Raw genomic sequence first — 27503 nt, forward strand, 5'->3', positions numbered from 1 at the left:
ACCCACACCATCTGTGAGCACGGGGCCAAAGAGGATAATCTAGATGGTGGCCAGAGGGGTGCATGTGCGTGTACATCAGCTGGAGTCCCTCAGGTGGGTGGAGGTGTGGCAAGGTTATGAGGGGACAGAGAGCAGGCTGTGTAGGAAATAGAGCACCAACACCTCCCAGAGCCAGGGGTGTTCCTGCCCTTCTGAGTCAAGGTCACATGGCCAGCAGAGGTAATTTCCAGTTTGAGAACTACAGAAGTTTCTTAAAGTATCTGTTTTTAGAAAGATAAGCCAGGCAGAAACTTACTGACTCCCTATAAAATCAATGGAAAATTACATTATGACATCACCCTGTTAAATGATTTTAGTCCAGGCCATGCCTCTCTGCTGTAGGTGAAGAGGAGAACGCACTGCTTCCTCTCTAGATGGAGAGCTGACTCAGTGAGTCAGCATGTTTGCCCCAGGGCTGGTGGAGTTTCTGTGCCTGGGGTGACATTTCCAGCACCTTCATTTCTAAACCTTTGTTGTTGTTTTTTGGTGGTTTTTTTTTGGTGTTATGTTTTTGGTTTTTTTTTTTTTTTTTTCCTCCCCAATTCCTTTCCAGTTTAAATTGAATGGGGAAAAGCACAAGAGAGCAGGCAAGGAAGACTGATGTGTCCAGAAAACAGAAAACTGCTGACATGTTGGTTCTACTCACAGCACTCACAGCATCTTATTTTGTATTTTAGGTACCTTCAGGCCCTCATACTACCAATGGGGAGAGGCAGAGAGACTGGCAGTGGCAAAGCATCTGATGCTTGGAAGCTCAAGCTGCCTCTGATGAGTTTTTCTAAGATGATTCTTCTTCCTTGTCCACTTTTTTCTATTTCTTACAACCATTGAAAATCCAGAGATTAAGGGCCACACTGATCATTGGAAAGTGAAGCAATATTAAGAATTAAAGCTAAGCCCTATCATTGTGATTCAGGACATGTCTTAACACAGCTGGTAGCCCTGGTGTGTACAAGATCAGCTAGAGCTAGAGCTAACAGACAGAATTCCATTCTATCATAAAACAAATCTTATGATTGAATTGTCACAACTCAGTTTGTCTGTTTTGTTTATAACCTGGCAATTTCATCATCAAAGTTCTTCAGAATTTAGCCCAAAATTCCTTATTATAAATCTATCACACTCCTACTTGTGCTTCCCAGGTTAATGGATAATATTAGTCTCTATTTTTTCCCCACGATTATTCTCTTTTTATTTTATTTTAATTGCAAGGCAGGAAGAAATTGAAATATTTCATAACCAGCAGTGCTCTTATCTACGGTCTCTTGAACACTGTGAACCTCCTGCAGATTTATGATTTTTCCTGTCTTAAATGGTGCAGCATCCTACAGCCACTGATTAACTAAGGCAGGAATCACATCCATCCCTTTGTTCCTTCAAGCTTTAAGCTTAATGTTATGGAAGCAGCGCCCAGCAGGGTGTAAAAGCAGCAGAGCGTGTGCAGTTACTCAGTGTTCGGACCAGTTTGGCTTGGGGTTGATATGAGTGCCATGCAAGCTGGTGCTGCTTGGTGGAAAGAAGTACAGGGTAAACTAGCAATCAGATAATCCACTTTTCTACTATTACAAAATGTTACTTGCAGTTTCTCTGCTAATTCAGATTTAAAGACAAAAACCTTATAATTACACATTCTGGATGCTATTCAAGCCTGATGTCTCATTGTTGGTTTGTAAATTATTCAATAAAAGGAACGTTTGAACCTATCTATGGAGCAGGCACGCCTCTCTCTGCCAACCACTGTCAGCGATGAGTTCCCGCCAGTGAAGCCACTAGCATTTCACTTCTACTGGAACTAAATTGTTAGAGAAAAAGCAGGTCATCTCTTCGTGACGTAACACAGGAAAATGGGTTAGCTGCGAGCGGAACCCATCTTAATAGTGGGAGAACCAGGAGGGTGAAGACACTTGGTAAAATCTTGACAAGGGGATGAATATAGCTCGGACCATAGGAACCTGATATAGTGAACCCTGTTTCTGAACAGTATCCTTCTTACTAAAAAAGGAAATGAATAAGGCATTAGTTGCTAATGCAAATTTTTCAGAGGCACAACAACATTACTCTGTGCAAAGAGCAATACAGCAGACTCTTGTATCTTTGAAAGGATATAAATCAGCCTTGCATGGCAGCACACTATTGAACAGAAATATCCTTTTTTTTATGCTCCAGCACAATAAATCTCACAGTCATTGCTACACTACAGGAACACACAAACACTTGGTGGTGATAAAGCCCCGCTTTCCCTCCTGTGTTTTTCCATGAGGCACAACACCTACCCCTGCTGTGCCACATATTTCATTGCCATCTTAGCTGCTGCTGGTTGCAGTCAGGGCAAAACATTAGCAAAGACTGATTCTCAAAGGTCTCCCTGGACCAAAGTGATTCTTACTGAGCTTAACACTTGTGCCATGCTGGAGGTATTTCTGAGATGGGGTGGGATGGGGTGAAGCTGATACTCACAGGACGACTTCTACGTGGTCCAAAGCCCACTGATCATGACCTGTTCCGTTGTGACGGGGCTGCCACCAGCGCAGTAAGACTCCTTTCATTCGTGCCTCCCTGTTGTCACAAACACAAGAGCCTGTGAGAGCTCCAGACTACAAAGGCTTACACTTCTGTCTCCCCCCAAGAGGTGCTGAGAGCAAAGACAAAGCGTTATTTGTACATCCCTAAACACCAACAGCCTGTAGGCACAAAATATTCAATGGTGAACAATTACACGCTCAAAAGGAAGAATTAAGCATACTTTCTTCTTATCCTTTAAAAGCATATTATGCTTTTTCCCAAGTATTTAATAAGCACTCTCCTTTCTTTCTTAATCAGCCTTCTGCTTAAACTTCCTTCTTCGCTTACCCTCTCATCAACCTTATTTTTCTTGCAGTGATGCAAAAATAGAGTCTTTCCTACCATAAATGTATCTTGTGCATTTAGACGTAATGAAATGTGACTGGGTACTCACAGGGGAACATTATAAGACACTCTTTGGGCTTGTATAAAGTCCTTTGGCTGATGCTGTGCAATTACTTGCCATGTAATTCCATTATTTACACTGTATTGGAGAAGCACTGCCTTGTCTACAGTGTTAGGATCACTTAGATTGGTATTGCAGCTGTCTGTTTGCGAAATGCTTCCAATTTGCAAAACGAACATGATTTTGCTGTAAAACAGAGAGAAAAGGGATTGTCAATATGCAAAAAAGTATCCAGACAAGAACAATTGTACTTCCAGGTATATTGCAGTTATTAAAAATTTCAGGATTCTCAAGAATCATTTCTTTTAATATGTAAAATAAGTTTTCTCACATCTAAAGCACAGCTCCTCTTTCAAAGTAATAATTTGCTGTGTACAGCATATTTCCATATATTTGAAGACAATAGATCCAATTTTACAATGTACCTGCAGTCAAATGAGGTATACAAATAGAACATGCAAGTGAATGTATAAAATGCTAAAAAGGGCAAATAAAAGTTGAACAAAGTACTGAAAGGATTTCAAATGTTCTACCTAGGCATTCAAATAAGAAACAAGGAGTCTGATTTATATCTGGCCCATTTGCTGATTCACTCTGCTTCTAATAATTCTTTAGACAGTTAAAGACAAAACCAGTCCAGAAAGCTGTCACTCTGTTAAGGGTCAGCACAGGCTGGTTACATTTGTTTTTCTGTGGCTAAAGAGATTTAACAGAAGAAAAAGATACTCATTTTCATTTCCAGGTGAATGTAATTTTATTTGACAACTGAAACAGGAAAATGAGTCCGTAATTACTGATAGCATCTTCACTCATGACTGCCATTGGAGGCACATGCAAACGTGGCATTTGTTTTATCAGATCAGGCACTGGTCCAGGCAGTCTGGTATCCAGTCTTTGCCAATGGCTTCATCGTCAGTTCTGGCTTACAAGGCAGCTCTCTGTTGGACATGATGAAAACAGCTGACCTTTTCATTTGACATCGCTTCCTCCTCATTCTATCTCCCAAATCAAAGTCACAAAGCATTCTGTTTATTTGCCAACCACATCTAACTGCATGGTTAAGCCAAGTTAGTTTATCCTCTTCAATACTGCCTCACATGGCTCCACACGCATAGAAAGAATTTCCTTTCTCATGAGCTGCTGAAGGAACATTTTCTGCTCAAAGTATTACCTTGCTCGGGTGAGATCCAGAGGCTTAGTCACAGCTTGTCGTACTTGACATCCATTAAAATAGAGTGAATCTCCATGGGCATAGGGTGCCAGCTGTCCACATCCATTCCCTATCACTCCCCCCTGAATGGTTTCCCAGTTTATTTCAGTGACTCTTTCAGATTCAAAATTATCTTTAATATAACTGGGTAGATCATGGCTAAAAACAGAGCAGTCATCACCTAAAAATGAAACAGCAAAGTTATAAAACACAAAGAAATGAAAATAATTGAGAAAATTCAGTCACAATCCATTGTAGTTACATTCAAGTTAGTGGCTCAATACACAGGGTGACTACAGGTTGAATATGTTTCAGCAAATCCATTAATAGTGTACACATTGCTGCACAGCATTCATTTTTATGAAACTGAAGCTGCCAATCTGTTATTTCTTACAGCAGTACAACTTCAAGGATTGCAATAGAGCTTCCCCCACTTTTCATTGGTGCCAACGTAAGAAACCCCAAATTGATGCTTGAGGGGAAATGTCTTTAAAACTGGGAAGGAATCTGACCTCGTAAAGTTATGAGTCTGGCCTGGAAGGCTCTAAACACTTTGGCTCCACTCCCGTAAAGCAGTTACAATGTAATGAGGACACTCAGGTGCCATTAGACACGTGCTTATCTGATTGAGGCTTTAGAGCAGAACACCCTTTTGTGATTGTGTGCAGAGCTGAATCTCCCACAGGTGCCATCAATTTCTGGATCCCATGTACACTTCCCCTGGGAGTGACTTCACCCTTGGAAGGAGTAGAAGGCTGAAAGTCATATCTGGGTAAGCAGGCAGCCACCTCCTGGCTTCAATGAAGATTGAATGGGCTTTAAATACAGTGCCAGACAGCAGAGACTACTGATTCAATCCAGGAAGAATAAATGGAGGCAAGAGCTGTTACCTGCAGCCCTGTCAAATTATGAATTTAAAGTCTGTTACTTGCACTCCCATGATGAATTAAGACAGGATATATCACTCTATCTTTTTGTTTAACTTTGGACTACATTAGACTGCAGCAGTTGTATAAGAAAGAAAATGAAGAAAAGAAACCTTGATATCCTTCATCACAAATGCAAATAGCTCCAGTTGTGCAATATCCTCGACCACTGCAGAGCTTAGGGCATGCTTCCCCAATGTACACGTGGTCAATCGCCCAGCTTTGTTTCTCCAGTTCTTCTCCTTTCTGAATCCACCTGAACTGAGTTGCACTGCAAATATCAAAACCCAAATATGATATTATGATATCTAAAAGTTAAACACAGTTAAGTTAAATACAGAGAACTTCAAATTTGCCAGCAGAAGATGAAATGAAAAAAAAAATTGCATGAAAGAGCCAGCCTGAATGGGTTGCAACCGTATCATTGGCAGTAGCCACTTCTATTTAAATAAGCTTTCTTAAAAACATTAGTTTTACATCAGACCTAAATCCAGCAATAAAGAGCACTTTAAATCCAGCAGTTGTTCCAGAGCTAACAGTGCCAGCGAGACAGCTGACATTTTATAGGCCCACAGTGAGCCGACCTTTTGGTAGCCTACCTGGAAGAGACATGATCAGGCAGCTGGATAGTTATTCTTTTCCACATGGAGCTGTTGACGGAGTTATAGATGGTAGCTTCATGGAATTGAAATGGGGAGCAGCCAATGCTATTAGATGAGGAAGGAAGACAGTGTGTCTGTACGAGCTGCCATGAATCTGTTCTATAAGAAACAAAAAAATTATGTTATTAGAACTACGGACAGAATAATGAAAGGATAACAGGGAATCTCTAAAGGTCACAACACAACCAATCTCACTAAACAAATCCAAAGGACTGTCAGCAATGTAGCCACAGACAAGAGCTGAGAGCATGAAAGCCTGGTGCACCCATGGAAGACTTTCCATGCTCTGTATTTACTTACAAGCATTTAAGTACAGAATGTGCCATCAATTTTACAAATTATAATGCACGATTATGCTACAGCACAGTGTTATTACAGAAATAATGTTACTGTTTGTCAGTTAAAGACCAAATCAGAATTAAATAACCTCCACCTGTTTACAGTTTGGTCCTAAATATAAACTCCTGTACAAGACTAAAACAACAGTATCCCATGAATGTGGTTTTCTGTGAACACATTTTTAACAGTAACATGAACATGACTGTAACTGCAAGCTCAGTCAGCATCTGGGATAAATTATAAAGAGAATTTATGGGAGTTATGTACAGAAATCCCAGTGCTTGCAAACAGAATTTGTTCAGATCCTGTTACAAGATGAACATCAAAACAAACACTTTAATAAATAAAAGCCCTTGAAGTTTTTAATTGCACACTATTTTTTAAGTCCATATATTCTGCTCTCATTTACCTTGCATCCTTAGTATACTCCAGCATCACAGAGTGGAGGTCCCCACAAGATGATGCCTCACAGCCAACCACGATCTATAGCACAAATAAAATTGGCAGCTGTAATAAGTCAGGCAGACACTTAATGTGGCACATGATGAAGTGTTGCTCTATTTTTTATTTTTTACAGGTTGCATAAAAGAGATTGCAAACTTAGACCTTGGAAAAAAACCATTGAAAGACGATGGATAACAAAAGACACAGTACTTCAGGTACTGCTCAACTGTACCACACTGTTATTTTCAAACAGAATCCTAACACTGATATCCCAAATTTCAAATTAGCTATCTAAACAAACATTGTTTCTGACACACAGAGAGGTGGGCGCGCCTCAGCTTTTGAGAAAGTGAAATACCTAACTTTGTATTAATCATCCATGAAATTTTTAAATCATCAAATCATTGACGAGTAATCAAGTCAGTCCAATTCAGAACAGAATTATCCTGCATGTACAAACAAGTAACCATATTTGTGCCACGTTAGAATAGAAAGATTACAGCATCCCTTATGTAGTACTGAAGAGGTAACACAAAGCTAAATTTTAAGTATTTCAAAGCCAAAGGGCAGCCATGCATTAGAGCTGCATTCTTAGTTTAGAAATAAAATCCTTGCTCTGTCTGGGGAAGAGAAAGGAGGAGAGAATCTGGAGAAAAAAACACTTTACTTGGTAATGCGAAAAATTCAATGCTGATGGGTTATCTTAATTTTGCCCTCAAAATAGTGGAAAAAGATGATATGCTGGCTAAAATAAGCAGCAGCTCAGAGGGGTCTTGGCATGCAGTAGAATCTAGCATGTCAGACTCCACTTTTATATAATTTCTTTAAAGACAGCATACTGTGTATAAGTGGTCACAGCAATGCTTTCACGGAGTACATTAGTCAGTATAAAATAGGCAACAGTGTTGAGAAAATATTGATTGAAAATAGGAAATCCTGGAGCTGTCTTGTAAAAAAAAAAAAAAAGAAAAAGCAAGAAAAAAACATAACAAGAAAATAGAGAACTATTTTTATGACTTGGCATTCATGTTATTTCTCAGCTCATTTAAGAGATGGTGACTGGGGAAGGACCTAGAACATTTCCGGGCAACAACTACGTAAGTATTTTCTTATTGCCACTGTCTGTATTCAGAATTCTACCTTAACAAAGTAAAATATCCAGAAATGTTACTCTGATTATTTAGAACACTGTCCATCACACAAATAAGCAGAGGTGTTCTTCTACTCTGAGCACTTCTGCATTTTTAGTAAACCACCTTGTTTCCAGTCCAATTCTGTGTTGCCTTTTTTCTTTATTCACCAGCTGGAGGGAATGGTATATTCTGCATGTCTTATATTCTCATCTTAGAAAATAACTCTCACTGTATTGATGATCCAGTGATGTGGGAAGAAAGGGATTAGACTGCCAGTCCCTCCCAGTAACCCCCAAAGGACACAGGCAATCAGAATTATCTGTCATTTAGCATTCATGCAACTTTTCATGTACTCTACCTACACTTCAACATTTCTCTTAAAGTCTAATAATTAAAGTCATACTTTATGCATCCAATTGTGCTTCATAGCTGAAAGAAGGAGAATTTCTGGAGAGAAATTAAATGGTTTTTCATTGCATACTTTACACTGTAGAGAGAGAACATTTCTTACTTTAAACTGCATCATGTATCCTGGTTGTATAATGAGCTCCCGGGAGGACAGGATGTTGTGTGTTTTGTCCTTTTTCTTATTTGGCCAGTAGAGATGGAATGAAGGATTTCCACAGAACCCTGCAGTCCTAACTGCATTAGGGTAAAAACTCCAGTTTTCTTCATGAGAGGTGCCTTCTGTTAACATGAGTTAAATGCAATTACTGAGTTGTTTTGGTAAATATCAAGGCTTAGTAATGAATCCACAGAATCACTAGATATAAACACTAAATCTCTGCTCACTGTTGTGACATGCAGTAAGTAAGCTACTAGGAGAAACAGTAAAAACATCAGCTCCAGACAGCTAATTTGATTTTTAAAATAATAGCATTTCAAAAAATATGATCAAATAAAATTTCCCTGTTCAAAAATTTACATGAATTGAGGTGGACTGAAAAAAACACCTTTCTTACAGGTGTATCCATACATTTACACAAACACCCCTGAATTCATGTGCATATGTGTATTTACACATCAGGATATAAACAGTAGTTGTCTACAACGTGAAAAATTCACTTAGCTCAAAAAGGAGAAAAAGGATGTTTGCAAGTTCACAGGGCTTTTCTCAAATAAAATCACAGCAGACAACGGAATAGCCGTCACAGCCTTTCTTACCATCATCAAACGTATCCACCAGCTGACTGGGGTTGATCTCTGCTCCACCAATCAGAATGTTATCCAGAGCCCACTGCGCCCGATCAGGGCCTGAAACCACAATCCCGTTGCTGATGGTGAAAGGCTGCCACCACCGCAAGCGGGTTGTGTTGGTCAGAGCATGTTCAGGGAGAAGGATGTAGTCATGCCTGACTGAGATGTATTTTTGGTAATCCATCTCGTGAAGCAAAGTCCAAGTTATTCCTAGAACGAAAAGATGCAGATTTAGTAATAAAAACAAGTGTAAGATAGAATCTTCTAAAAGACTGGAGGGCTATAATAGGAAATCAGGAATAACAGTTACGGTCTTCTAATAAACAAATGTTAACTTTTAAGGGTAGCTGGTGACTGTTATTCATTACAAGAATAATCTTGTAATTGTATAAAAGGATCAATTGGCTGGAAGCCATTAATTAATAAAATCAAGCAGGAGGATTATGGAAAACTTCTCCCAAGCAATAGATGGAAATTTTAGACAAGAAAATTACCTTTTCAATGAATAACACTCTTACTGATTTGTATCCTTCTGATAACTTCTCAGATATTTATGGTGTTTGAACACCGAACAAGGCTGTAGTTTAGATGAAACTTAGATGTACTTGCCTCCATCAATGGAATAGTCCAGCAGCACTCCCTCCTTTCTGCAAGTTGGTCTGTGGCATGTTGTCATGTTGTTTTCACTCCCAATTCTTCCCCAGTACTGTAGAAATCTAAGAGTAAATGTAAAGACTTACATCTAGTAGCATACTTCACAGATCTAGAAATTTGCTTTCTGTTAACAGATATGCTGAAAAAGTTTGAAATACAAAAACTTTTATGCATGTAACATCAATGTAGAAGTAGAAAAAGGGTTTCAAAAAACATTGTTTTATAATTCCCACTGGAACTCATGGAATTCAACAGACAAACACAAAGTCCTCCTTATGGGAAGGACTAACCTCCTGCAATGGTACATGCTGAGGACTGATTAGCCAAGAGCAGCTTGTAGCTGCTGAAGAATTCCCTTAGCTACAAATGGTATTGCCTGCTGCTCTGTGAGTCTTTAAGAGAGTTTAAGAGAGTTCCCCATGACATAATATGACATACTTTGCACCCCTCAGGTCCAGATCTTGTGTGACAGCCTGCCTCACAGTTTGACCTCCAAAATACAGAGTTGTGTCTTCTGCTAGAATCCCACACTCAGTACAAGTATTTCCTCCTTCCAAGGACATCCATAAATCTGGCTTAATTTCTTCATTGTCAAAGCGTTCTTTTAGGAAAGTCTGTAACAAAGATATTTAACATAAAGGAAAAGTAGTTATGATCTTAAGCCTTTCTGATGAACAGAGCTGGAACTGAGATTCAAAACATATTTGAAAGGCTCATGAAGATTGTGAAGATTTTTTTTCTCCCAAGTGAATGAGCAGAAGTGAACTGAATTGACTAAACATGCAAATATTTTAGGGCTAGATTTTAACATACTGGGGAGCCAATCCAGCACACCGGAATTTGCATGTAGAAAGGAATAGGTCTATTTCATAACTGTGGTCATTTAAAACTATACAGCACCACTCCAGTCTGTAGCCAGTATATGTGTAGATATTGCTGTTCTACATTTTCTCCCCAGCAAAAGTTGTACTGCAACGAAACATCAAGACTCTTGTATTTTTTGCTTCAGTAAGCTCTTTCGTGATAAAGACGATCCTTCTACAGGACTTGATCAATAATAATCATGGGCAATTGTGATTTTTATCTAATGATAATCTAAGGATTAACAACGAATGAGCTTTATTAAGCAGTGTTATGTAAAAACGAACAAAACAGTTCTTGGATACTGCAGTAACAGTTTCATTAAAAAAAGTGATAAAAGAGATGGAAATGGACTTGATTATCTTCATGCTGATAGGAACCAGAGTTCAATTTCCACTGTGATCAACCTCCTTCTCTCAGTCAAACACTTACCTAAATTCACTCTTTAAAATATGCAGTAAAATTACCTTCAGTGTTTGGGTCAGATAGCAGTTCGGACCCGAATATCCAGGATCACAGATGCATTGCTCTTTCAGGCAGTCTCCATGTCCTCTGCAATTTTCCAGACAACCGGGGCCCAGATAGAAATTATCAATGGCCCACTGCATATCTGAGTATTTCTGGTAGAACCGAAACCTCACAGGACTGTATGTACAGAAACAAAGAAAAGCAGACATTTGTGAAAGAACTTTGCTCAAACAAACACAGGTAGTTGAAGTGCTTATGACTTATGACTGTACTATTCTCCAAGCTTCCAAAAGTAATATCTGGCAGTCTCTGTTGAAATGACATACCCGTGTTTTCTCCTTCTCAAGTGTACTATGATATCTAGACATGATGGAAGCAGGAAAAGTATTTCGGCTCCCCAAATTTCATTTTTGGTTATACTTTCTTTGCAGATTACTCAAAGATACAAGAGATTGTAATTTTTGCAGAAAAATCAACCCAAATAGTTTGCATATGTGTGGACTACTGCAGACAATAGGAGAACGCTTCCACTCAGTAAGGCCATAAATTTACTCTCTAATTGAATGCAGCTGATTGAACACAGCAGAACATGCTACACTGAAGTAGGTTTCAGAAAAGCAAGGATGACTGTTCCATTTGTTCAGAACAAGAGTCATGATCAATCTTGACAGGAAACAAAACTAGGCAGTAAGTGTTTCTATTCTGTACTTTCCTTGGAAGAAAATGAATAGGTACATGTGTCCCCAGTTGTGTTTTTCAGGAGGTGAAAATCCAAGAATCTCAGATAAAATGAGTTGCTAACTCATACTTACTTGCCCATGAGGTTTTCAGGTAGTGAGTAAGTTACTCTTTTCCACCCTTTTGTAGGAAAGAAGACAGATGGCTGTGAAACACTCCCAGAACATTTTGGATCAGCAGGTAAACACTGAGGTACCAAATAACTCCAGCTAACACCAAAGTCAGTGGAGTACTGCACATGGACCTGATTTTGTGCAAGTTTTTCTGAGGTTTTACATCCAACAGAAATCTAATAAAGAAGAGAGCATAAGTAAATTAGAATTAACTGTGGTAGTGAGTAGAGTTTATAAAATATTTGAACCTGAAAAAAGGCCGCAGAATTTTGCTTGAAATTATGGCAGTAACAGTTCTTGTATGCTATTGTCACCTGCAGATCTCATCCCAATATTCACAAGATTGAGAACAGTCATCAAATTCAGAGTTTCTGTTGTTTTTTTTTTCTAGCTAGTTCATCTTTATGGATATCCAGGTTTTGTCACTTCTGCCCCATAGCCCCGTACCTCATAATTGATATTCTCCTCTCCCATAAAGTCTAAGATTTGAGTATTTCAGAGAAGGCCACCCAGGTCAGTTATGTCCAGTAGACCTTCTTTTTAAGACAGATGTGCAAAAGGATCTTACAATTTTCATGGATTGCTGGATTATTTTCTCTCTGTAGGTAAAGGGATGTATGAAGGGTGGTTTAGTTGCAGTTTTGATGTGAATGCATGCCCACATAGGAGAGGTGTGGCCATTTTTGAACTGTTTTCACTTTACCAGGCAGCTAAAATAAAACAGGCACCTTACACATGTTTAATAATCTTATTACATGATGTCCATACAACTTCTGTGCTGGAAGAGAACAGTGTGCTACCTATGAGAAAGGTTTGCAGTATTAAAGCTGGCCAACAAGTAGCAGGTGAGACAAATGAAAACAGCTAATTAACACTTTCCCCTGCAGAGAATGGCTCATGAATAGGTATAGACATCCTCTCAGTTCTTGAAAAATCTACTTAGATTTGGAGGAAAATGATTTTTAGAATATTTATGTAGAAAACTGTGATTTTACCTTGAACTGCATAATCCAGCCTTCTGTTGGAGTCAGGTCATGGGTAACTGCATAAACCTCTCTGCCATCATGGCTCCCACAGATCATAACACCATCAGGAGAATCACAAAACCTCTCAATTGAGCAATCATCATGGAATAACCAGTGTTCATTCACTTGAAAATAACCGAGAACATCAGTAAGTGACAACATGGGTTAAGAAACCAATCAGGAAGTAGAATTAAATAGTAATGATATGTTATTTTTTAGCCTACATGCAAATTCTTTAGTACTTCTGAGAATGTCAATGTCTCTCCCAGTTGTATACATTTATTACATTCGTTGCTCTTACAACTCTCTTACATAAGCATCATGGCATTATTTTTTAATGCTCATGATGTACAGGTCTGAGATTACTGAAAACATGAACTTCTGTTGCACTGCATGTTACTGAAGAACTTTCTGATGTTTGTTGACTACAAAACGCCTGCATAAAGACCACTCAGCATTGTTAGTTGCTAAGCTTTCTGAAGTACTTCCTCTTCCACAAAATGTATCTGGAAAATGTAACCTAACCTTCCTAAAGGTTATTTAAGCCAGTTAGCAAATAGGAAACAAATAGGTTAAAAAAGCTACCTAGAATAACCTGGTTTCTTTCCATCCTTTTTTTCTTTTTCTCTCTTTGAAGAAAAATTCATCATCTAAGTAAATTCACTCGTTAGAAAAAGGAAAAGTTACATTACATATTTTTGTTTTGCATTTTGTGAACAATAATAACAACAAAGCTAAAAGAAAAAAAAAAGAAGCAAAGATGCTCATAGCGATAGGATTGTCTATGACATCTGTCATAGGGGACAAAGATTCAGAGGTGCAGCAAGAACTAGAAATCTCTGTACTGACTGCTTGCTCTTTAATTCAGATCCGTGTAAAACTTTTACCTGTGGTTTTATCTTCCATGAACATATCGAAGGCGATCCTGCCGGTGGGCCCTGCATCGGCAGGGGAGCGCTCGTGCTGCGGCAGAGGAGCGCTGCTGAAGGTGTCCAGCATCACAGTTCTCTGGTCAGCTGAGCCAGAGATCAACACGTTGTCGATAGCCCAGTCGTTCTGGTCCAGACCATCATGTTTAGGCTGCCACCAGCGGAAGCGCGTCCCAATAGTTTTAGCATCGTAGGGGAGGAGGATGTTCACAAAACTGAAATACAGTGTGGAAATTAGTTGTAGGAAACCCGCAGGGGAAGGCCACTTCTCGATGCTCTGTATTGGGTACTTTGACTGGGTCTACCCCTGTTGTCTCTTAGAGCATGTGGAAACTGGGAAAATTGAGAAGGTTAGGTAATCTAGCATATCTTCTCCCATGAGAGACTGCCAAAATAAAGAACCCTCATAAAACCCAATGTTATCCCTTGCACAGAGGCTCACAGTAAGGTGCAGAGGGTCAGCAGCTAGTCTATGGCATGAGTTGTTCAAATTTGCTTTAAGGAACAAAATGCAATGGTCTATGAACATAAGATCCCAGGGAAATGCTAAGAAGGGAAGCGCTGAATAATAATTACTATTTTCAGCCTGAAGCCATTCAGTGAAATTTTCTTATTTCCATTACAATAGTAGTCAATGGCACACTTAAATCACTTGTCCAATTAAAATGCTAATGATTTGTTTGTGTATTCAAATTAAGCGTCAAGCCATATGTCCTTCCCAGCCCCGTCTTTTAAACTAATAAACGAGGAAAGGGTTCACCTATATCTGTGCATGCTTTGAAACTCACAAATGTCTGAAAAGACTGTTTGAGTGCAGTGTAGACATCTTAATGGGTATCTGTAGAAATTCAGTTTCTCCTCCATACACCATTTTCTAACAAGTTCAAATAGCCAGTCAGCAAGGATCATGATTGTAAGTGAAAGTAACTTGCAGAACAGGATCATTGCAGCTATCTTCCTACACTTATAGCTTTGCACCTGAACTAATGCTGATGCTCAAGCACATGCTTTAAAGCCGTTCACAAATTTCTGCAGCATTGGACAGACTCTGTGTCTTGAAGATTTGATATCCAAACCAAAGCAGTAATAAAAGAAATAAGTTGTTACAAAACATTCAAGACCATCTGACCTAGTGTAGGATATTATATACGCAGAAGAAAGCATTTACAAACCCAGGCTTGCTGAATTGGTCATAGAAAATTTCCATCAAGATGCTCCAGGTAATTCCACCATTCACAGAATACTCCAGCAGCACTCCTTGGTTACGATTGTTAGGAGTTATCAGACATCCATACATGAAATAAAACTGGATGAATTCTGCACTGGTGAGATTCAGATCCACTGTAACTAACATACGGCTACAGCCCTTGAAAACAATGGAAAGTTATGTTGGCTGGTGCTACCTGGTAAAACTTAGAAAAAGTGTTAGATTATGCAGTTGCTGTTAGTAAAATTACATATTGTAACATCTTCCAGAATGGTACAACTTCTACAAATTATAACAACAGTAAAGCTACAACAGAACAGTAAACAACTTTCTCCGAGAACAGTTTCAGGTACGTTCCATCTTAAAAATACCCACCCGTGTTGCTCCCTGCATTTACAGCTTTATAATATTAAACCCCATAAATGGTATTCACCTCCGTGCTGAATACAAGAGTTACAAAAATCCACATCTCCAATGTAGAACATGAGGTTCTCCACAGAGTTGATGAGCTGCTGATTGTGTCTAATGGTTCAGTTGATGCAAATCATCAAACAGCACAGCAATTTTAATATATGTGCTTTCCAATAATGCCTTGTATATTTCACACACTTCGCTTACTGTTAATTAGTGGTGCCTACTTAGTCCTACTGGAAGGAATTGGAAATGCAATAATTCCATTAGTTTACTCCAAAAAACTTAGTTTTTTGGAGCATTAGTTTGTACCTAGTTATAAATGGACATGAAAGAGCACAAGTTTTATGTTTCTGAAGTTTCATCTAGCCATTTTTATAGCCCTATAGCCTATAGGCTATCTAAAGCAAACTGCAATTCAGCAGCAGTCCAGGTTATGCAGCTATGTATGCAGCTAAAGCACAAGTAATTATACTCCAAGTTCACACTGAAAATAAATTAAAAAAAAATGAAATATCTGAAGGATGAGTCGACACATAGATGTATTTTCATGGAATAAGTGCATGGTAGATGCACATAAATATCTTGCTATTCATTTACCTCTGTGGGCTGATTAGAAGCAGCACCTAACTGCAGTCTCTGTGGAAAATGTAAGTGCTACAGGGAGGCCATTATCAGTGGGTGGGTCTGAAAGTCAACAAACTTTGTGCTTTGTTGTATCAGGCCCTATCACAGCTACTTTCAGGAGGCCTCCACGCCATTACTCATATTCCTGGCTGCAGAAAAACTGGAAAATGCCCAGATCATGCTATCTGATTTGTTGGAGTTGGGCTGGCACTGGTCTGTAGAATCTATCTGACTTTGCACTTCCGCTGGCAAGAGGGAATAATTTTTTTAATATGTTTTATGTTTACCGTGTTAATATTTTATAACACACTGCTCTTTATTTAACTTTTTAGATCTAAAGCAGCAAGTCTGTGCTGAATACCAACCCCGCTAAAGTGAAGAGCCATCCCGGAGGCCACTGCTCCGCAGACTGTGCTCAGCTTGCCTCCATTCACTGTCAGCCAGTTCTGGTTGGATGGTGAGCGATTGAAGTTATCTTTCAGTTGTGTTGGAAGGGGAGTCTCTGGCTCATCGCAGTACAGCCCTCCCCAGTGCTCATCACAGCTGTGGAGGAAAACAAACGCAAAATTCAGCTGGCAAAGGTGATGCACAGAGGTCTGATCCGCGTCGTGTTATCCCACATCAAGGTGCAATGTTATTCCACACAGACTGTCTGCGTCATTCACTAGCTCACAACTTGCATATAGGGGTTTCAGACATCTGCCACTTTTTGAAGTCGTTAGTATGAACAAAAATGATTTTAGGAAGGATAGAATTATGTAGATGTTTTTCCCACTCTATTTTATAATGGAAAGTACTCCAACACAATGTTACCAGTGAAATAGATTTTACTTTGATAGACAAAACTAAAAGGATGTGCCAAGCATAGGAATGTCCAACTAATGTTAAATTTACATGAATTTCTGTAAAATCCTAATGGATAGATAATTTCCTGTTGCTCCCTTATACAGTCCTCATTTTTTTTTCCTCTTCAAAAAACCTTGTAATGTCTTGAAATCTGGATAAAAGCACAGAAATGTGCTTTGCTACTATGTGTAGATCATGCCTTGGTACTTCAGTACTGCTGGGATAGAGGCCAAACAATAATATACCTATTCTGCAGTGGAATATATTTCTAGTACACATAGTCACAGTAAAATTCTCCCATTCTCCCATTTCTGTTACCATTTGTGACTGGAAAAGCAATACATCCATCTGGAAGATATTTCTCTGTTGCCAAACAAAAAAATCTGGGGAGGTCTGGTTGTTGTTTGGTACTTTTGCAAGGCTTTATGTATCAGCCTTTAGGCTGATAGTTTGAGGATCAAACCAGTCTGCTGCCATGGGCAAACTCACTTATGAAGCCAATTCATCAGGCCACCAAGCCAACACTAGTTCTAAGGCAAAAATCGGCCTTGTGAAGAGCTGGCATATATTCTTCCACTTAGCACATGTTCCATTACCAGCCCTGGAGCTCCAGCAAGGATGAGCATCCAGCAGCAGGATGAGGGCAAAGGGACAACCCCCTTGGGAATCAGGGATTACTTCTGGGGAGCTTTGGAACTGTATCTCCCCAGCAGGGTGTGTGGCCTCAAGCAGGCCCTCCTCCCTTCTTTGTGAGCGGGGAGTCAAGCTTCAGTGTACAGTGCAGCCAATAGCAGAGGCAGTGTGTGAGGAAAGGACCAGCAGCATTGCTCGTGGTGTGCTTACAGGCAGAGATCTGCCAGAACTAACCACAGCACTTACCCAGACTCCTGAAATTTCTGTTCCCAAGTGGTTGCAATGCCCTGCTCAGTTTTAACTAAGACCACTTAAAAATTGTTTGACACAATTTTTAACCTTTTCTGTGATTTTGTTATAATTACAGAGAAGTGAAATGCTGCAGTGCTGTGTAGGACAGGGAAAAAAGTACACTTACACACAGTTGTCTTGTGTGCACTTCCCATGGCCACTGCACATGTCTATACAACCATCTCCAATGTAGACATTGTCAATTGCCCATGTCTGCTGCTTATCAAAAGGAGCAGGCTGGTGCCAGCGGAATCGAGTCGCTTGAGACCTTTGGGAAAGAACGGAAAACAGAAGGGTAATATTTCTAGGCAAGCCAGCCCTTATTGTGACTGAAGAGAACTGTCAGTCTTGTGGCTAGACTGCTCCTGGAAGATTCATTTGATATCAATATAACCGAGGGATGATTCCTGACAGCAGAAAGGTCCCCCAAAGGCAAAGATGAGAGCTCCCACTGAGCTGCACCAAAGCTAAATGGATTTGACTGGCATACTAATAGACAGAGAAGTGGCTTCCTGAAATGTGTAATAGATAAGGAGGTCCTCCTAGCTGGGTTCTGGCACAAATCTGAGGCTGAGAACTGGATCAAGCCAAAATCACCCAAATCTTCCAGGTTTTACACCAAGCCTGAGTTTCACTGTTTTGGCAATGAACTAACCTGACTTCTTCCTCTGTGAATGCTCCTGACTACAGCCACATAGTGCATAGAGCTCTAGACAGAGGGTTGGGTCCTACACTAGATGCTGTATTTATAAACCTACAAGGGTAGGTAAGCCCTCTGTGGGGCGGGTGAGACCAGCAGTGGTGTGATCCTGCCTTGTAGTTTCTTCCCTGTCCTCCATCCTGGCTTTGGCTGGAAATAGTAAAAAATTATCTGAGGTGTGATCCTGTCTTTCAATAAACCATTTTCATTTTATTGATTAAAGATAGAATGTAGGTCTTTTTTCAAACACCTTATTTTGATATAGTTATATTAAATATTTCATCTCCTAGGGTAGATGGTGGCAACCCAGCCAAAACAGTCTGGGAACACCAAATAGCTACTCATCTCACACAGCTGCATACACCTACATGTGAATAGTTCTGAGGACATGAGCTTCTGTCCTTTTCAAGAATAGTTTCAAATTCAAATTAGTAGACGATTTGCAGTACAGCACTAGATGGCAGCATTGAACTTTGTACAGTCTGCTTTCTTTCACAACTCAGCTGCAAACCTCAAAAGAAAGAAACAGCAAAACCCCCCAAATCTATGCAGCCTAAAAGTAGATCCTTTATGATAAGGTCAGTGTTACACTATGAATTATTTCTTAATAAACTTACTAGATGAAGTGAATGGAGAACAAGTTTATGCAAAAAGAAATCTACTGCTGTGCTTACCAAATAGTGTTTTTAAAAGAAATATTTAAATCATGAGGAATTCCTTGAGGACTGAGAAACCTATATCTCACTCCACCTGCATTAGGTTTTGCACTTCACTAACAGTTTACAGAACTGATGCTGCTGGGAGAAGTTTTATGTTTGCATTTTAAAATCAGCTCTAAGATATAACTAAAAGTTCATTGTGTTCTGCAGGCCACAGGCTATAGGGCCCTCTGGGGAGCATGGGCCTTAAAAAGCTCTGCCATTATGGGTGCTGTGTGCCAGTCCAAGCTGTTCACCACATAGCCTTCAGGTCCCTAGAATATATGGATACAAGTAGTCAGAAATACACATGCTATTTCACAGCCTGAAGTAATAAAAGGCACAAGAATTATATTGCCCCTTTACTAAAGATGCACTTGACTTTACTACTAGCTGTACTATTCCTTATACTTAAGCTTAATTTCTTTCTTGCTTGTGAGCTAAGGTTGTAATATCCTGTCTCACACAATCCCTATCTTACAGTCTTTGTGAAATGGTATTACTTGAGCTCAGATGTGTAGTTATTGGGCTGAACAGCTTTTTTTTTTTTTTTTTTTTTTTTTTTCCTCAGAAAGGCATCAGACTTCTTTGGCATATGGCAGCCAAAAAATCTCAGCCTTAAAAGCACAGCTATGCATAAACCCGAGTAAATCTCAGGTGGCATATTCCTTTCAGGTCCAAATTCAATTAGTTTGGAGTACTACTCCAAGTTTTTATTTATCCTGTGAAGCCCTAGAAAGCCCTCGCTGCATGGAAATTTGCAGTTTTCTTACAAAGACTGCCATGTTAATGGATTTTACAGGCAGTATAGTGAAGCAGTGCAAATGAGTTAGCAGAGGAGATCATTGCTCGGAACAAGCTCTGCATGTACTATTAGATGACATAAAGCACTGCAATAAAGATAGAGAAGAGTAGATGTCAAAACAGTTAGTAGCAGAACATGGACTGCCAGTTTCAAAACTTGTGGCAACCAGACAGATGCTCTCAGTACAATTTCTGAAAAATATAGGTCTCTGTTTCCAAACTTGTATATGCAGTAGTTGGCATCCTTTGTAACTTCTCAAATAAGAATAATCTACGCCTGCATTGTGACTGCAGTTAGGTTAGCCTAGCCTCATGTTAGGAAACGGGGCTCAGCTCTACGAGAGAAGCTGGAAAATGAAGCTGTGCTGAAGGCCTGATGTTCACACTGCCTTTGTTTGCAGAGCTCTACTTTGGGCAAGCTTTGCCCTGGTTTTATCAGGTATTATCAGGTATGACCGCATGGGGGACAGTCACAGCTAGCACTGCAAAACAGTGTATCAAGAAGGACATGAACTGGAAGTCTGAACTACACAGTTAGCTCTGTCTAGATCTTTCTGGCAGAGACAAAACCACCACCAAAAAAGTATCAAGCTGTTTTCAGGGCGTAACTGTGAAGTGTATGGCTGCACTCCAAGTAGCAGCAGTCAGTGCTCCTTTCACTGCACAAAATGAAGCCTCCCAGCAAACCCCTTAAGTTTTCTTACCCCAAAGACAAAAGAATGTACAACAAGGAAGAAGAGGTAAAAATGAGGCATGTGTAAAAACATGAGCATAGAAGTTGAGAGAGATGCAAAGGCTACAAGGAATGCACAGAAAAACAAGAAGCCTGCAAAGTATTACTGTTAAAACACCAGCTCATAGCCAACAACAGCAAGCACAGGATGCAGGTGGGTATTCAGACAATTCATATTAGCCATCAAAACAACCAAACATAGTGAGGATGCCAATACCATGAGATTCTTTTAAGAGCTTCCCCTGCTCCACCCCTTCACAGGACAAGGCATATGAGAATTTCCTATTTCTAAGTTACTAGAAAAAGTAGCTTTGCAAAAAATGGCAAGGTACAATTATTTTAACACTAGAATGTTTCATACTATGATACATAGTCATATATTTCGATTTATTCTGCAGAAAACCAGAAGGACATACCTAGTATAGGGAGGCAGAGGCAAAGTAATCCGGGTCCACTTGTTGAAAGTGTCTGATATGAGAATCCTCTGTAGATGGTATTTGTTGCATTCCACATTAGTGGGAAGACAGTCTCTCAAAATTGGGTGCCAGGTAATTCCAAGGTCCACGGAATACTCCAGTTCAATGGCTAAAGGTGGAAAGTTGGTAGGTTAGCTAATATAGAGGCCCGCACCAACAAGTTAGCTGGTAAGCCCAAAGATCTTTAGTCACAATACTATGCTGACAAAAGAACCACTCAGAGCTTTTCAAAACTTCGTTTCAGGAGCATGAAGATAACCCCTTCAGTGGCAATGCCAACGGATGTGCTGCATGGTGCTGAGCAAGCACAACTCAGAAGGCTGCAGTACACAACAACCACCCAACACAAAGCACTGCAGGTGCAAAGATAATCTGTCAAGTCACCAGCATTAATTCAAGCCAATTTCTTGTAGCTGCTGTGTACAAGAAAGTGATGTGACAGCATCATGACCAGAAACTTTTTTGTTTTTCAGACTGAATGATGAGACTCAGCTGGCTGTAATCTTTGTGTAAAGCATAGCAACACTCAAATTCAAACTTTTGGCTCTTCAACAAGACGGTTTAGTCACATTTTCAATCCACTCCACACCAGATCATTTCAGTATCCAGAATAAACAATTTTAAAATGAGTTTGTTAGTCAGTGAGCTTGCTTTCAATCAAACACAATCTAGCCATATTAAACTAATGTGTTCATTTCTCTGCAAGAATCGGCAATTTCTTTGTTTTGCAGTTTAGGGCTTATAAACTTTTATTATGAAGAACAAAGATTAGTCAAGCTCACTACAAACTCCAAGATCAACTTTTATGCAGTCATTAAAAAGTAAATAATAATAGGCATGGAACTGTAACTTGAAGTGAATGCTCCAGCTGCCACACATTCTAGCTGAGTAAAAAATGGAGTGTGGTTTCAGTGACAGGGGTGGTAAATTTGCTATCTTTCTTGATTACCACTGGCCCATTTCTCCTACTCTCATACACATAGAATGACCCTTAATCACCCCATCAATTCTACTTCAGGTTTAAGCACAGAACATTGCTATAAAAACACAAGGACAAGCAGATACAAATGAGGGTGAGTGAATTTTTACTGTTAGCTCTTCATCACGACCGGAAGCATGACTAAGGAGTCAGTCCAGTAGTAGGGAGTTAGCCCAACCTAGTTTTCTACCAAGGTCAGATAACAGTAAGTGTAGTAGGTAAAGAAATAACACGAAAAAAGAATGAACTTTTTGGTCAGTACATAATTAAGGAGCCAAAGCACTTTTAAACATAGCAGAGATGTTCTTAGGGATGCTGTTGTAATACCAAAAGAAAAAAAATCTTGAACATGTGAGGAAACCCATGATTAATTTCATGGGCTTCAGAATAGCAAAAATGGATACAACACTTTTGAGACTATACGTAAAACGGTTTTCCATTTTTATACAGAATTCCAGAGAATTCCAGCAACTCAGTCAATCTACACATGCTTCATGCACCATCATACTACATTTGCCTTCTCTTAAAGAAATACACCCAAAAAAACTATGCTTAAAGAATGTAATTTTACATGTACAAGCAAACACACAAAAGCTAGGAATACCCATTTCTGTGTATTTTAAATTCCACACAATAACCCAATTTTTAATTTCCCTGTGATGTCTATTCAATCCAGAGCAGATTTTAATTTATATTGGTAAATGTATGTACATAACTCTTTGTGTATGCATACATACATATGTATAAAGACATGCACTGCACTGAATATGCATCGTATGGACAAAACAGGAATCTAAGCTATTAAAAACTGCATTATTACGTGCACATGTATGTATATATATGCATACGTGTTTATATGTGCACGCTGCACATAGATATACACACGCATTCATACATGCATATATACATACATATATATTCATTGCTATTATTCTTTGCTATGGCTTATACACATTTTCACAATTGATGCTGACTTAGCTTGTGTCAGATGTAGGCTGATATAAATGATCTCTTAGTTACTCAGGTGAGAGTGAAACGTGGACTGAGACTTCACAAGAAATGCAAACCCACAGAACCCAACACACATGTGGGAAGCTCACAGCTGCTTACTATTATCCCAAGCAGTGGATACAACACTGTGGAAAAGGGATTGGAGTAAGACAGCTCATTTTCACAAATGAGTTGAACTGCAACTTAACTGTCTAGTGGGAAAAACACACTTTAATTTTGTCTTAGGTTTCAGACACCAGCCATAAATGCCGATGTTACAATTCCTGATAGAAACATGTAGTTTTCCTTTGCTCCTCAGTTCTTGTTATGATGGATAATGGAAGAAGAAAACAAGTGAATTTTCCTGTGCAAGAGACGAAGAGAAAGTGCAGGATATACTAAGAGTTCATTACCATAGCAGGAGTCTGTGACAGAGCAGGATGCTGCAAAATCTATTTGCAAGAAGGAGTCTTCATTGACGACGATGTCTGTAGTTACAACATAGCGGGTGCTAGCTTTCTCAATGAACACTAAAGCATCCCCAGTAGACCCACAGACTGGCATTTTTGTTCCACCAGGATGGAGCAGCCACTTTCTACTATCCAGTGTAGTGAAGTCATCTTCTAATACTGTATTGCCAGAGATGTTTCCTCCAATAAGAATCTGAAACGTCATATAATGAATCGTTATTGAAATGAAACTTTCATTTCATTTCTAAATGAAAGTTTAGAAGTCTTCACAAATGCACGTGACAGAAAATCCTGTAGGAGGAGAAGGCTTAGTGATCCATGTATTCTACTGGTCCAAAATGGACAGATTTACTTTGTGTTTTAGGTTGTAAAAGAGGGGAATAGATCTTTCCTATAGAGGGATCCTAAAGAGATTGTCTAAGCTTAGGGAAATGAACTTCATCCTGGATGAGGCAAAACTACTCACAGAAATGAATGTTGGTAGAAGCAAAATGACTACATTGGCATTTTTCCTACTGACTGTTCAGCTCTACCATAATCTGGAGCACTATTGTCTGATTGCATCTGATGATTGAAATGGGGAAACATTCTGTTTTACCAGTGGATTTCAGAGATGAGGATTTTACTATTGAATAAGTAAGGCAGAACTGATTTGTTATTCTGCATTTGATTACTGATTGTCCTGAACTAATATAACTAACTAAACTCAGTGAAGATACAGGAATGAAAGAATAAGACTTTTGTTTCATTTTTAAATGGATGAATGGAAAGTAAAATCAAACACCATTAAATATGGCTAGAAGGTCAGCATCTGTTTTCTTCCTAACTAAAGGCTGTGAAAGATATTCATAAATATTTAAACAAATTCAACTGAGACAACCCAATAACACTATTTTTAGTGCAAAGACTTCAGTGGAATTTCTTGAGATTTACACCAAATCATACAAAGTGATGTAATACTGTGTACTGGACTCAAATGTGAAAGAAAACTTTTACTGCATTGATGTGAAGTTTTTCTATAGCTTTTTCTATTACATTCTATTAAGGAAATTCCATATTTCTATAGATTTGAAATAGTTTTTTTCTTACCAGACCTGGATTTTGCATGATGAGGACTAATGTAATGTAATCATGTGGTTCTACCTATGTATAAAAGACCTTCCTAGCTCCAAAATAGACATTTGGTACCCAACTTGGAAACAATGAATTAAAAACATAAAATTAGCAAACAGTAATTCTGCTTATACTACAGATGCGTATAATCTTGGAATATATTTCTAAAACACATTTTTGGATTACCCAGAGAAATGACATAAGCCAACACAGAGAAACATTAAGACAACACAGTATGTGTTGTCTTATAACTGTTATATACATAAATATATTCACAATCTGTGTATATATTTATATAAATAAACTTATATTAAAAACAGAACAAAACAAAGAATACTTACCTGATCTATGACCCAGGGACTGTAGAAATGCCCATTCTCAGATGGTTGCCACCAGCGAAGTCGTGTGGAGCTGGAACGGGCCTTCATGGGGATTTCCAGGGCAATGTATCGTCCCACATTGCTCGAGTTACTGAAGAGGAACTCCTGGAGAAGGCTCCACGTGAGACCTCCATTGAGAGAATACTGCAGAAGTACAGGCTGGCTTCTGGGGTCTGGCACCCCCTTACCACATCCCAATCTCATGAAGAACTGCACAAACCTAACAATGGGAGGAATTACTGTAAAGGTTTCTTTTCCCCAACATCCTACACAGCAAACTGAAGAAATAAGCCTCATAATTCCTTGGAATAAGAATTAACCTTAGGAGACCTTATGGTTTTAGACAGGCAGGTGGGATGACAAAAATTCATTTTGCCTGTGTGGTAGTTTGTCAGGTGCTAAACAAAGCTGGTCGTTTACGTTGTGAGCTTTTGTGTGTGTAGCAGATGGTGCTGCAAATAACAGAAATGTAATCCTGGGTGAAGTTTTTATTCTGTAACCTTTGAGTACAGATTTAGTGGCAGAAAAGCGACAGTGCCCTAAGTACATAGGTTGTTTTGAAAGTAATACCTCCTATTTATTTGCATGGAAACTACAGCAGATACAAAGATCACAATAACCCTATTTGATAGAGAAAATTCTCAGCTACAAAGCACTATTTTTTAACATATTCACCATCATTAGCTATGTGTTTTTGCCAGCCATGACAAAAACATGCGTGCTGTGCTTGTAAAATTCTGCTCCAGCAGAGATGAACTACTGTCACTTTTACCACTGCTGAAATGCACCACCCAGCACCTTACTGTGCTCACATCCACTGCACAGTCTCCATAAACGTTCAGCAAGTGTCAAGGAATGTCAATAGATGCCACTATTTCCACGTAGCGGCATTCAGTGACACACCTTTGCTTCATCCACATTTCCATGTCAGACTCCATTCTGTCAGACTGCCCCTCTGCTGCCATCCATCACATGTCAACACTGTGAAATGGGATACTGGTAGGAGGGCTCAGCCTCTACTGCCCTACCACCTCTGAAGTTGTGGGCCAATAGAATAAAGCAGGAGGCATTACTTTCAGAGCAGTCCTCATAGATCTTATTTTGCTGTGAATTTGCTGAAATGCTTTAATGCAAAATAAAAACCTCAATTTTCCAGTGGCGTAAACTAGTGAAAAACAGGATAGCAGAACAAAGCCTGTTTCACTCAGGGATCATTTTGTCCATTTATTCAGCATGGGAAATTTGTCTAAATCACACCACTTAAACGTGCTGCCTTCCCTGAAGCCAGCTGTAGACACCCAGGGACAGGAATGCTTTCATCCTCTTTTTAATTGGCTGCTCCAAAGAGGTACAATAGATAGACCTGTATCAAACTGTGAAATTCTTCCTGTTAGCTGGTGCTTATAAATAGCACTCCAATGCACTTGGAGTGGAGGAACCACTGTCGTAATGATATTTATCCATCTGACTTGCAGGGATATGACAAGTATTAATTCATGTTTGCACAGCTCTTGCACAGCTTTAAAGCACTCTATCTGTTCTAATTATGATTGCATTATAGCTACCTGGCTCATGGTTAAATGAAACCCAGCAGAACAAGTTTTGTATCAAAAGTGCTGTTCGGTTTTGATCTGCAGGTATATCCCCTGGGAGTGAGGGCTGCAGAGGTGCTAAAGAGACAAAGCCTCAGTAAAATACCAGATCCACAAGTCAATTAATTCTAGTGCTCACTGTGACTCACCATTCTCTTGGAGTTATATATAACTTCTTTGGCTATAGATTATATCTACCTCCATATCCCAGACATAACATATTGCTTCTGCTGCAAAGCAGTGCTGGGGACTCTCATGGATCAACATAGCATCTATAATGGATTGGACTCACTGCTGGCGAGCCTTTGTTCCTCTACAAACTCTCTTTGACATTCAACACATTATTTAAAGGAAATAAACCCAAGTGGCCTTTTCTCTGTTGAATCTGCTCTCCATGGGTTAATATTTTTTCATCTGAATTTTTACTAGTGTAGTAATAACTCTCTCCATCATAGGTAACATACTGTTTAACTATCTTTATTAAAAAGCTAGTAGTTTTAAATATCTCTTTTCTCACCCCAAAGATATTTTGCAAAGGTTCTGCCTATTTTGGAAAGGATAAGCAAAGTTTTCTTATTGATCTAATAATGCTGAAATTCATCGATATTCCAGCAGTTCAAAACTGAAAGGGATTTGATCAGACGTAATACCTAAAATAACCACTCCTACTGATACTTCATGCTGTGTAGTTTCAGCTGCCTGAACACTGTAATGGCAAGATATTTCCTCCATTTTAAATTCTTTAAAATATAGAGATGATGATGGTGGATACTGGATTGGAGAGTCCATTTGATTTAAATTCCCCCATGCAGAGAGGCACACAGGACTGACAGCACTGCTCAGCTGT

At 39.2% G+C, this 27503-nt stretch overlaps 1 protein-coding gene across 1 annotated transcript in view; it reads right to left on the minus strand.

Annotated features, from left to right (window-relative positions):
- The window catches only part of RELN (reelin), a 270856-nt gene that overhangs the window by 6494 nt on the left and 236859 nt on the right, over positions 1-27503 (minus strand). The window contains exons 44-63 of the mRNA XM_042872293.1: positions 25026-25284; positions 23515-23764; positions 21073-21241; positions 17849-17989; positions 16317-16494; positions 14879-15072; positions 13665-13921; positions 12748-12902; positions 11714-11928; positions 10901-11078; positions 10011-10186; positions 9528-9634; positions 8886-9128; positions 8233-8408; positions 6554-6627; positions 5743-5904; positions 5257-5414; positions 4179-4398; positions 2996-3193; positions 2497-2595 (exon numbers count right to left, since the gene is read on the minus strand). Of these exons, the coding sequence (XP_042728227.1) occupies positions 2497-2595; positions 2996-3193; positions 4179-4398; positions 5257-5414; positions 5743-5904; positions 6554-6627; positions 8233-8408; positions 8886-9128; positions 9528-9634; positions 10011-10186; positions 10901-11078; positions 11714-11928; positions 12748-12902; positions 13665-13921; positions 14879-15072; positions 16317-16494; positions 17849-17989; positions 21073-21241; positions 23515-23764; positions 25026-25284 (3609 nt within the window). The remainder of the gene's footprint in view (positions 1-2496; positions 2596-2995; positions 3194-4178; positions 4399-5256; positions 5415-5742; positions 5905-6553; positions 6628-8232; positions 8409-8885; positions 9129-9527; positions 9635-10010; positions 10187-10900; positions 11079-11713; positions 11929-12747; positions 12903-13664; positions 13922-14878; positions 15073-16316; positions 16495-17848; positions 17990-21072; positions 21242-23514; positions 23765-25025; positions 25285-27503) is intronic.

Source organism: Lagopus leucura, unplaced genomic scaffold (assembly GCF_019238085.1).
Source record: "Lagopus leucura isolate 7727_CA_CO unplaced genomic scaffold, USGS_WTPT01 Super-Scaffold_100008, whole genome shotgun sequence".
NCBI lineage: Eukaryota > Metazoa > Chordata > Aves > Galliformes > Phasianidae > Lagopus > Lagopus leucura.